This window comes from Dysidea avara, chromosome 13 (assembly GCF_963678975.1).
Source record: "Dysidea avara chromosome 13, odDysAvar1.4, whole genome shotgun sequence".
Taxonomy (NCBI): Eukaryota; Metazoa; Porifera; class Demospongiae; order Dictyoceratida; family Dysideidae; genus Dysidea; species Dysidea avara.
This window is the reverse complement of record NC_089284.1, coordinates 18,878,811-18,892,063: the sequence shown is the minus strand read 5'-3', so window position 1 is coordinate 18,892,063 and position 13,253 is coordinate 18,878,811. Positions and strand designations below refer to the sequence as shown.

At 38.2% G+C, this 13,253-nt stretch overlaps 1 protein-coding gene across 1 annotated transcript in view; it reads left to right on the top strand.

The window, feature by feature from the left end:
* The first annotated feature begins 5,464 nt into the window (after positions 1-5,464).
* LOC136242073 (acyl-protein thioesterase 1-like) overlaps positions 5,465-13,253 on the top strand; it is a 27,561-nt gene continuing 19,772 nt past the window's right edge. The window contains exons 1-3 of the mRNA XM_066033454.1: positions 5,465-5,640; positions 5,698-5,729; positions 5,784-5,849. Coding sequence (XP_065889526.1) covers positions 5,569-5,640; positions 5,698-5,729; positions 5,784-5,849 — 170 coding nt within the window. The 5' untranslated portion in view covers positions 5,465-5,568. The remainder of the gene's footprint in view (positions 5,641-5,697; positions 5,730-5,783; positions 5,850-13,253) is intronic.

Here is a 13,253-nt window from a genome sequence, read left to right as displayed (position 1 = left end):
TATGAATTTTGGCTACGTTGCAGACCTCTTGTCAAGTATACATTTGTGCTCTTTATATTGTTAAATTGTTTTAGTGAAGTTTGATTTATGTTGTGGTGCTATAGTGTGGAGGGGACAGGCTGAGGAAAGTCTTGCAGCTATAATATGTAGTCATATAGTGGTGTGCGATATCAGGATTTTCATTTCGATATGATAATAGAGTAAATATCGAATTTCAATTCGATTTTCGATAATTTTTAATTGTGTGGGTGGCCGATATTTATAAAGATGCTTCAAATACATTTTACACTCCAAAGCTATTGCATAGAACTAATAATAAGCCTATAAAACTGGTATAGACAAGCTTTTAAAGTGGCTAGATTGTACAGAACCAACCTTCATTTCAAGCGTGATTGCACAATCACACACTAAAACTGTTAATTTATGGAAATATTCTTCGATATTTTGATAACTATTATCGAAACATTCTTCGATATTTCGATAATATCGAAATCTGCTAAAGTAGTATAGAAATCGATATTGATAAATTATCGCGATATCGATATTTTTTGATATATCGCACACCATGCACTAGTCATATACGTGTTCAGCTGAATCCTCAAAAACATTAATATCTCATGGATGCAATTACACACGATCTTGAAATTTGGCTCATTTGTAGTACTGCATGCATGCTTGACCTGCTAAAAATATTCAAATACCAGACACAATATTTACAGGCAATCTGAATGTTCAGACTAGCTAGTCTAGCAACAATTATTAATTTGTTAAGCTAATTGTAATTGTTTGTTTGTGATCTGTGCATCACACTCTTTTCAGAGGTTTGCACATGTAATAATAAATTCATCCATTAGAAAGCCATAAAGTGTAGTGTTTATTTATTATTATTAATGCTTTACAGCACAAGTGCTGAAGGTCTGTAGGACACCTGGTCCTACAGCCTGCTCAAAGACTTAATTTAGCTACATAAGGTGTGTTTGAAAAGTTGGAGAAAGGAGAAAAAAAATCCATGACTGGACCTAGGTAGCCTCGAACCTGCAGCCATCCGATCTACGCTCGAGCGCTTACAAGTTACAGGAGTCTACCAGGTGGTCAGGATGTTTTACAATGCTTGTGATGTAGTGTTGAAATTCTTATGAAATGTTGTGATCATGTATTAAACATAGCTAGCAAGCTAGACAAAAAGCAAACTAGCTAGCTATTTTAAAAAAATTTAAAAGGAATTAGGGATCAATAATGCACATTCTATAAAAAGGTATAAGGAAACAAGCTCAAAAATATTACAGCTGAATTGAGAATGATCCACTGATGCAACAAAAATTAAGGAAACAATTAGGCATGCGTACATTATGCATGCCGGAATAATTTTTGAAATAATCGGTGTAAAAAGAATCAGGAATAATTCCAGAATAATAGGGTGATCTTCAGTTGGAATTCACACATTTTTCGTGTAGTATCGCACCTCGTAAAGGAACATCCACAATCATTGTTAGCACAAAATCGGGCAAAAAGATCGAGATACTCTAAGAGCAGTCACTTACTCTAATAGAACAGTCAGACAAATTAGTTTTTTGACTGCCCTATTAGAGTATCTCGATCTTAAGGTATAGCTAGTTTTTATGTTTGTAAGTGGCTATATTTTCAACAGCAGAAGAATATTCATTTGACTTTTACAATTCCAGGAATCACTCCAGGAAAATTTGGGAATAATATTATATTATTATTATTATATTACTAGGACCGCGTCACATATAACCAAGTACATACACCAACGTGACAGCCCCCCGGTGAGGCTATTAGGTGGTGAATGCATTATCCCCAAATCAACTCAATATGTCACAGTAGTGACAGATATAACACTATAGTGGCATCGTAACTAAAGGCCACCAGTAGCTAAGTGCCAGTACATCATTGGTGTGGTATAAATGGCACAGTGATGTGTACAAAGTATATGTATACAAAACATACAGGAGAGAACTATACATTATTGCAGTATTGTATGCAGCAATACATTATAGGCAACATCACCATGCAGATAAAAATTATTAGCCAATATACAGCAATGCATATCAACATCAACTAGAGCTAAGTAAGGTTCATCAGTGATGTAGCAATGGCACAGTGATGGGTGACACACCATAGTTATGCATACACAACTTTCAGGAGATAGCTACACAATGCTGTAGGCGTATGCAAGCCAGATGAACCAGATAAAGGAAGACAGCCAAGCCACTAGAGCCTAGTAGCTACGCCAGGTGAAGGCAAAAAAGATTAAGCACGTATTGAATTGCCTGACACCAACACAAAGAAAGTTCGCCATGCCAGCTGCACAAGACAAAATTGTTTACTTGTATTTTATATGTAACTGTAAGCTTATTGTAAAGAGCGTGGCATATGTCAGTTTAATGTTTTCTTGTATTGTTTATTTACATGAATCAGTGAATCCACTGGCAGCTGGCATGGAGACTTGAGATGTTACAAACATAAAAACTTACTTGTAATCTTCTTGTTTACACAAGTGGCTTCTGTAATCTTCTTGTTTACACAAGTGGCTTCTGGCTCTCCTGCACGGGCATCACTAATCTTCTTCGCGCAATATGTAAGTAATTAAGCAAGGGTGCGGTACTGGGCGTTATATAGAATTACACGTATGGTCAAGTCATCAGCACAAACAGGAGCGACGATTATACGTTTGTGCCTTCATTCACAGGCGAATCTATCCCCGGTTAGTTCATGTCTCTAGGCCTCGTAGTTTTCTCAAACATTAATTATTAATTATTTAATTATTTATTTATTTATTTATTTATTTATTACGTAATTTTAACCGCGTTTCGTATTATTCTTAGTACTTGGTTATATAATTATTGATTAGCAAAACCCATTGGGTAAATCGCTAATGTACAAAAACAAAATTTTAGTGTCTATGCACTTTGCAAACGGTTCTTGAAAGTAAGTAAGTCTATATATTGTCAAGATCTTCCATATCTAAATTGTTCCAGTCTGGTATTGATCTTGGTAAGAAAGAGTTACTATATCGATTTGTTCTGGCATACAACTGTAATAGCTTCAAGGGATGGTTTGCCCTGGTACTTGTTGCAGGAGATAACACTGGCAGATACTGATTTGGAACATAAATTAATTTGTTTACAAACTTAAACAACAGCATCAGACGTGCCTGTTTCCTACGATCTTCCAGTGTTGGCCATTTTAATTCCACTAACATTTCAGTTATGCTGTCCCTATGATTCCTTCTCCAAGGTCTATTTAACACGAAACGTGCAGCACGATGTTGTATCATCTCTAACTTGTGAATGAGTGATAATAGGTGAATAAAAAAAGAATTGCCAGAAAGAATAATAGGTAATTTTAAATTGAGCATAATGTACTCAAGCCTAGAAACAGGTCCAACAAGATAGTGGGGTAGTGGGGCAATACATTGATAGGTGCATAAAGTAGGCCTCCTTAATTGTAAAAGTCAGACCAACAATTATAGCTATATAGGCTGCAACACAGAGAAGTATATCAAAATCCAGCAAGACAGTTAACTTTCACTTAATTAACTTAATTCATGATATCATTATGCCAATCAGTTATGCAAATTAGCTGCACACAAGACTGAACAGTAGCTATATACAGCTATATAGGCGGCTGAACATATTTTACATTTAATGAATTGAATTGAATTTGGTTTTAAACTCCTATATTCGGCATAGCCGTTCTTCCCCATATAGGAGGAGTATACACAGTACATACATACGCAGGGGCGGATCCAGAGTTTGGAAAGAGGGGGGCACCTTGCTGAAAAACAGTTGAAGACCAAAAAAAAAATGGTCACAACAATAATAGTTAGTTATCCTTTACCAAATATATCACGTCTGTTATGTAAAATAAAATCCTATTTATAGCTTCATAGGTAAGCTACACTGCCTCATGAACATTGTGACTGCTTTATTAGAGTAATTGACTGCTCTATTAGAGTATCTCGATCTTGTATGCAATTGAAGGGGGAGGGGGGATTTGCCCCAAATGCCCCATCCTGGATCCGCCATTGATACGTTCATACATAGCTACATATACAAAATATACATACGCAGCACTTACGTACAAACGTACACACATACATACATACATATAGTATCATATTACAAAAAAAAAGATGCAAACTTAAGTTTTAAAATCAGTAAGTAAATGCCCAGGCAACAATCCCGCCTTCCCTTCTTATTACTCCATACCGCCCTGATATTGTGATTCACAATCAGAGAAGTAATTCAGTGGCCTTACTAGAGCTTACCTGTCCTTTGGACTCTGTCCATCATCTCAAATCTGCCGCAAGATACCATAAGCTTGGGAAGGAAGATTATCAGCTACTCTTGACTGAATCAGATCGACTTGGGATTGCTAGCTATTACGATACAATTGAGATGAGTGTACTAGGCCACTATCTACCAATTTCATTGTCATCTTTTACAAACTGTGTGAATTTCATTCAAAATGAGTTTACAATGACTAAATCTAGAAGTAAAACTGAGGATCTTTGACTCAGTGGCAGCGATATCAATCTCTTCCTCTAGGAGGATATTTATGGCGAAGGACTATCAGGAATGGTGTGTGGAGACTTGAACGTTGTTTTTGTATAATAGCTATAATTAATTTGTCTTTTTAATTGAGTGTATATGTAATGCTGGTTTTGTTTTTTTGTTACCCTTGCCATGCCCACTTGTGGAGCTTATATTTCCCTATTTGTGGTAGCAGCATGTGTCCGAGGATATAATTATACTGTTACTGTGTTTTCATCAATAAAACTGATGGTTTTTCTCTCTGGAAGTGAATTCAATACTGAGCTGCCCAGCTAAATAAACCTAGTAGTCCAGTCCAACCCAGTAAGATTGTATACAATTATAAAAAAAATTAATCGCATTTTAATTTGGGGGCGGCACCCCGAATTTGGCGTTCCATACGGTAAAGTAGTCCCTGTACAGTCGATTGCACGTGCGTTTGAACATTGCGTATGGCAGGCCTGCCAACCTGGAAAGTAAAAAAATCTTGAGATTTCTGTACCTTTATTGTAGTATTGCAGTGTGTAGTAAAAAAAACAACTGGTAGATGCTATGCTGAGACCAAAAAAAAAAAAAAAAAAAAGGTCTCGACTTTTTAAACTTAAAATCCGTGACATTCGCGCTACAAACCGTGAGATCCTATCCAACGAAGGTTACTGAAACCGTGAGAGTTAGCAGGCCTCAAAAACCGTGAGATTCGATCTACTGCCCTTGAGCAGGGTAGTGAAACCGTGAGACTCACGGTAAACCCGTGAGAGTTGGCAGGCCTGGTATGGCAAAAATCGTTCCGTGTTGTTCACAGGTGTAACTGAAGTGTTACGGAACACTTCCTATTCTTTGTTTTAGGAGTTTGAACTTTGTCTAGTGCTGTTTGCGTGACTCTGTAGATCTTTTAGGCAGGCCAGACGGATTCACGCACTACGCAATGTTCAAACGCACGTGCAATCGACTGTAATTAACTGGACGGCCGTGCGCACTCCTCTAAGGTGACTCCTAGCGAACACGAGCGAACATGAGTGGAGGAGGTGTAGCATTTCTCAAAGGAGCCGTCATCGTACCAGCTACGGCCAAGCACACAGCTACGGTATGTCACTAGTATCACTGTGCTTTAATTAGAGTTTTATATCGATTCCCAACTCAGGTAATATTCCTACATGGCCTGGGCGACACTGGGTGAGTTTAATAGTATGATCTAACGTGGTTGTAATATAGTCATGTGACATGTAGCCATGGCTGGGCTGAAGCGATGAAATCAATCGCAAGTTCTCACATCAAATATATCTGTCCTACCGCGTGAGTTAAACCTCCTAGATAATTACAGGAATTATGTTTACTCCACACACGTGCACATATATCAGGCACTGTAAGGTTATGTGATGTACAGTTCTGCTTGGGATCATCCCAATTAGTGAGGCATCCTAATACAAATGGACAACTAGTCCGGGGGTAGACTCGCTTGGCCAGACCGATTTTTTCCATGTATTGGGTGGGGGAATAAAGGGTCTGGTGCAACTCCAATAGCTTTTTACTTCTGAGCCATCCCCAAACACTGGGGACACTTATTGAATAACATTGGCCACAAAGGAGGCGCCGATGACGTCAGTAAAGTAAACTCGAGATGGCTTTGATCTGTTTATTCTTTAAATGAATTTTAATTTGCTCCAATGTCTCTTTAATAGCATCTTGAAAGTTCATCGATCCTCATCGTGTAACAAGGGGGGGACACTCTGGTCCTGTAACTCTAGCTCATAAATAAGCCTTGACTCTTGAATTATGCTAAAATCCATGCTTGACTCTTGCCCAAATTCATTAACTCATGGAGTAGTTCTGAAAGTATCAATTGTGGTATACACTTTACAAATGAATTAAGTTGGACCTATTGTGATTTCTTGCTTGGCTTTTTGAGTTTTGACCAAGGACGAAGATTGGACCATTCCCTTGTGGGCAATTCTGATAAGATCCCCCTTAGCCAGGGTCAGAGTTGGGGAAGTTACCTTTTCAAGTAATATATTCTAAATATTACATTACAGTTACTTAAATCCCAGTGCGTGGGAGTATCAAAGCGCCGCGCTGGGTTATAACTACCATAGAGCTAGACAGAGTGGTGCTGCTACTGTATGATATATTAGTTATCACCCAGTGATAGCTAACTGTTGCGGAGCCACTCAGTCTCGTTCGTGACATCATAATAACCGCGAATGGCATTGTTTACCAATGAAACAAAGAGCCAAATAAGGAAATATTGATACAAAACACACCAATACATCACTTAAACTAGCTAAATCTTACAAGAAAACTGTTAATCCTTTATACAATAACACTACAAATTACCAATACGATAGTTTTAAAAATTTCAAGAATAGTCCGTGACGATTTTCGCTCCTGCAATCACTCCCAACGGTCACTATGGTGAAGAACTAACTTCCTCTAGCTTCGTCATTCTATCTCGGACTACGGTAGCCACTTATTGGTCTTATTTTTCTCTTGCACACCATGCGACACCACCATACCAACTTCTTACGAAGGCGCGTACCTGGAACCGCTGCTTCATAACACCGCCCTTCGCTACAGTTTGTAGGCAGTATGTAAGGTCTCTCTTGTAGCTACGAAGTAGAATCTCCACACAATTCGGACGAAACCTTGAGCACAGTGACAGGAACTCAAACCGGAACTTAATTTACTATCCGTAAACTTCTGCGCACTCCCGCGCACTGGGATATAAAATAGTTATATCCCGTATACTCGGATGATATCATCGTTATTACACTCGTCCTCGGCTCCACCTCGGACTCGTGTAATAACAATGATATCACCCTTGTAATGGGATATAACTATAACATATTACTTAAAATAAAATGTAACTTAATAAATATTACATATTAAGTTACTTGTGAAATGTCACTTAATATTATTAGCTGTAGTTACTGAATGCGTGTAATGATGATTAATTAGACTGTGACATAATAATTATGATGTAATCTTTTAGTATAGAAGGCCAAGTTGAGTGTGGTTCGCTCTCTCTAGTTTTGTATTCATTACTCGCTATACTTTTGCTTTAATTCATGATTGCTAAATCAACTTGAAAGTCGTTGTCACGCAGGTTACACAAGTAACTTTATGTACTTTAATATCACGAATTAAATCAACACTTCAGCATATGTGACCGGATCTGCGAAAACCCAACGTAATGGCGCAAGCCTAAATTTTCAGTATAAGTCATTGATTTGTAATGGGTAAAATATTTGCATAATCAAAAAAAAATCATAAAATTTTTAAACGCTTTGTTCTTTGTGAAGGAAGGGTCCTATGATAAAAACCTGGATATCATCTTATTCGCCTACCCAAGAGGAGTTCAAAACTCTTTGTTTCGTTGCAGTAGACTAAAGGATACGTAAGTTATGGGCGTTTGTTTACGTCACATCAAAACGATCGTACGTGATTGATTTTTCTTCACTGATTTGGTCTCTGTATGTAGTTATGAATGATAATAGAAGAAAACACTTACCCAGTAATGGACTCCCCTATTCATGGCGAACACAATGGTGCAAGTTGCAACTCTGTACTGTATTGTATTTGTAAGTTAAAGCCGTTTTTGTAAGCGCATGTAATTTATTTTCCCAATACTTGCTGTACAAATCGATCTTTCTGTTGTTGCTGCTTTGTAGAGCTGTAACTCCAAAAGCTGTTGCCATATGAAGCTGAAACTTGGCCAGAGCATACAGTTGGCTAAGTAGATTATAAATATTCAATAATAAAGAATTTGAAAAATACGCCATTATGTCAGGTTTTCGCAGATCCGGTCACATATATGCATGCAAACTACATGTTTTCACACAGACGGTGGGCATTAATAGCAATAATCTATGTAGTCACGTGGTATGCATCAGTCCAATGGACCAGGCGGCATCTTTTAATATAGATGAAAGGTTAATGATTGAGGTAATGGATCACTGAGTAGTTTAATGAATAGTAAATAGCAGTATAAAAGCCAATTGTAATGCACTACTGGCTCATTGTTACTCATAGTATTACTCGTTACATTGCGCTTATCGCTGCTCGTTACATAATATTATTACTTGGTTCGTTACTAGTAATGAGTTAATAGTTTCTAAAAGTAACTTAAGTGCATTTCACAAAGTAAACGTGTTACATTACTTCAACTTGCAAATTGTATATATAAGACATATTAAAAATTTAAAATAAGAAATAGGGATCGCCACGAAACAAGAAGGGATTGCTGGGGTGGTAATGTAAACCGCAAATCCCTATTTTGACTCTTTTTACTCCGAGTGAAACAAAATAATAATAAGAATAATTATACAACCAAGTACTAAGAATAATACGAAACGCGGTTAAAATTATGTCATAGATAATCAAACAGTACGATAGTACTGTTTAAGTAGGGATCCGGGTGGATTTGGCGCGCGCCTCAAATTTCGATCCCTCAAAAATCATCCTAGAAATATCTCACACAGCAAATAAACCTTTTACTAAAGAGTCTTCAAGTTTCTAACTTTATTTCTAGCGTTATATATCAGGAAACGACTAGAAAAGTGCTGGAATTTTATTTCTAAAAAATCGCTAAAACAGAAATTTTCGTCTGCCTGCCTGCCTGCCTGCCTGCCTGCCTGCCTGCCTGCCTGCCTGCCTGCCTGCCTGCCTGCCTGCCTGCCTGCCTGCCTGCCTGCCTGCCTGCCTGCCTGCCTGCCTGCCTGCCTGCCTGCCTGCCTGCCTGCCTGCCTGCCTGACCACATTCGCAAGGCTACAGGCCAAACGAAGCAGCGAAGGATCACCATTCTTTGCCACAATATTTAGCTCGCTGCTGGGATGTGCCTTTTCGGGTTCCGACGAGTGTCTGCCTTCTGCGCTTTGCCTTTCCTTATATCTTCAATTACGGATCGTCAGGCTTCTTCTTTTCCAGTCACGGAGGCGTTAATAATTCGTATCGACACTTTCCTTAGAGCAGCCGTATTCGGACGCCACAAAATTAATAACAGATTCCGTACTGTAAGGGCAAGTAGATGCCTGTATAGCAACACTTGCAAAGCGATCAAACAGCCTAGTGAAGTAAGAACACACTGCCACGCCCTTATCAATCAGAGCGCGCGCTCGTACTTAACGATCAGTGGACCACGTCTATTATGCCAGCTGTAACTAATTGTAGAAAACAGGAGATAGAAACCCTGCATGCCTTTCAATTTAGTAATTGAGCAGCTTGCATAAAGCAAGCAGCAAGATCGAGATACTCTAATAGAGCAGTCAGTGCCAAAGATCAATAATAGCTATATACCTATAGCAAAAAAGTTAACAAACTAGTGAATTTAAAAATTGTTAATTTAGAAATGGAAGTAGGGATCAAGCGATAAAAACTACTGAAACAAGTGATTTGAATGATGGCAACTATTACAACATAGCTTTGTGGGGAAATCCCTACTTTGGCATTGAACATATATGGTGACGTGGTGAGATGCCAATGTAAGGATTTCCCCACAAAGCTATGTTGTAATAGTTGCCATCATTCAAATCACTTGTTTCAGTAGTTTTTATCGCTTGATCCCTACTTCCATTTCTAAATTAACAATTTTTAAATTCACTAGTAAATAAATAAATAATGTTTGAGAAAACTACGAGGCCCAGAGACATGAACTAACCGGGGATGGATTCACCTGTGAATGAAGGCACAAATGTATAATCGTCGCTCCTGTTCGTGCTGATGACTTGAGCATACATGTAATTCTATATAACGCCCAGTACCACACCCTTGCTTAATTATTTACAGATTGTAAACAAGAAGATTACAAGTAAGTTTTTATGTTTGTAACATCTCAAGTCTCCATGCCAGTTGCCAGTGAAGCTACTTACCAACATTATCACCTGTCACCATTACAAGATCTAATCATGAACAAAAATTCCTACACTATCATACATCAATAGACAATTATAAATACTCATTTTTTCCAAGAACAATACCAGAATGGAATGGATTACCACAAGACATCATCAACCAACAAACTATTGACAGCTTTAAACAATTATTATACAATCACTTTTGATTTTAATGTACATTAGCACTTATGCCCCAGGCGGGCTCTGCTAATTAAACAATATAATAAAAAATATAATAACGTAAATAAACAATACAAGAAAACATTAAAACATAGGCCACGCTCTTTACAGTACAGTTACATATAAAATACAAGTATACAATTTTGTCTTGTGCAGCTGGCATGGCGAACTTCCTTTGTGTTGGTGTCAGGCAATTCAATACATGCTTAATCTTTGTTTCCTTCACCTGGCGTAGCTACTAGGCTCTGGCTGGCTAATTGGTTGTCTTCCTTTATCTGGTTCATCTGGCTTGCATACTCCTACAGTATTGTATAGCTATCTCCTGCAAGTTGTGTATGCATAACTATAGTGTGTCACCCATCACTGTGCCATTGCTTCACCACTGATGAACCCTATGTAGCTCTAGTTGATGTTGATATACAGTGCTGTATATTGGCTAATAATTTTTATCTGGTGATGTTGCCTATAATGTATTGCTGCATACAATACTGCAATAATGTATAGTTCTCTCCTGTATGTTTTGTATACATATACTGTGTACACATCACTGTGCCATTACCATACCAATAATGTACTGGCACTTAGCTACAGGTAGCCTTTAGTTACGATGCCACTATTGTGTTATATCTGTCACTACTGTAACATATTGAGATGATTTGGAGATCGTGCCTTCACCGCCTAATAGCCTCACCGGGGGGGGGGGGGGGGGGGGGGGCTGTCACGTTGGCGTATGTACTTGGTTGTATGTGACACAGTCCTAGTAATTATACAACCAAGTAGTAAGAATAATACGAAATGCGGTTAAAATTACGTCATTAATAATGAATGAAATAAATAAATAATGTTTGAGAAAACTACGAGGCCTAAGGCTTCGCACTCACCAGGAATAGAATCCATGTTGTATGAAGAGATAATCGTATAATGGGTGAATGTTTCCGTGGAGGTGATAGAAACGTACGACAATTCTCCCCGATCAAAACAGCACGTGATATACCCACTACTAATCGAGCAGATTCAAATGGCTATTTAGATGAACGAACTACTGTTCAATTGTGCTTGAAAGTGTTGCCAGCTGGCACACTAAGTCTCAAGTCGCCATGCCAGCTGCCAGTGGATGCATTCGTGTATCTATGGCTGCAGGACACCTGATGAATAGGTTTGACATGCCAGCTGCACAAGGACAGGTATATTTGTTTGTATTGTAATGTACATATGTCTTGTATTTTACTATATTTTTTCTGGCTTGCTAGGCTCTGGTTGGTTTGGTTGTCTGTTTGTACTAATATTTTGTAAGAGCGTGGTATGTTTTAAATGTTTTCTTGTATTATTGTACATTTTGCCCACCTAGCTTACTAGGCTCTGGCTGGCTTGGCTGTCTTCCTTTATCTGGTTCACCTGGCTTGTATACTCCTACAGTATTGTGCATCTCCTGTAGGTTGTGTATGCATATACTATGTACACATCACTGTGCCATTACCACACCAATGATGTACTCGCACTTAGCTACTGGTGGCCTTTAGTTACGATGCCACTATTGTGTTGTATCTGTCACTACTTTGACATATTGAGTTGATTTGGGGATTGTGCCTTCACCACCTAATAGCCTCACCAGGGGGCTGTCACGTTGGTGTATGTACTTGGTTGTATGTGACGCGGTCCTAGTAATAATATTAAGAATAATAATATGAACAATTCGCGTAAAATTTGCAATTTTTGAATGTTTCCAAATTTCGTCTAGACCATTTTTACTGCTATATCACAATTTTTCTGAGTTCAGTGTTTGATAATAATTGTTTTATGCTCGAGTCTGCTTTCTAAGGCTGGTTTTAGGTGACTGCTCTATTAGGATTTTCAAAAATTCCAATGCCATCCCTATTATGAACCCACTGTCGTGGTTCATGATTATGTGACGCGTTACCCCATCTCTGGTCAGGGTTGTAAGCCTTTAAAAAAGGCCTTTTGTGCACTTTTGGATAAAAGCATGAAACTTAGCAAAAAGTTTGTGTGTATGACAAAGATTATTTTTTGATAGGGAGCCACCTCAGATTTGACCTTTGGTGACCTTTACAGGCAATTTAATGTTCAAAAACTGTCAGTTTTGTCTCTATTTCATGTTTGTATGATCCAAAATCCACAAACTTGGTTTCAAATTGAAGCTTTTGCCCTAAAGAATAAGTTGGTTTTTACAGAAAGTCTAGAGCTTATTCTGTTCTGAAGTTACAATGATTTTTGTGGTAAAATATGCCACTATTGTCTCCTGTCCACGGTACAATTTTGAAATATGTACCTAGGCAGCCTGCAGCCATCCAATTAACGCTCAAACGCTTACAGGAGTCTGCCAGGCAGCCAGGATGTTCAATTTCATGTATATGTATCCATAGGAACTCTAGAGAGTGACTTATTATCTCAAAGTACCCCGGGTGGAACCAAATGGACATTAGTATATTTATTAAGGCTTTATAGCACAAGTGCTGAAAGTCTGTAGGACACCTGGTCCTACAGCATGTTTAAAGTTGTTACAGAAACTGTGTACTTATTCTGTATAACAATTTGACATGTTAAATAGGCATGTTACTTAGGGATAGATCAATTGACTGTCATGGGTTACATGGCCATACAGGTCATTGTTCT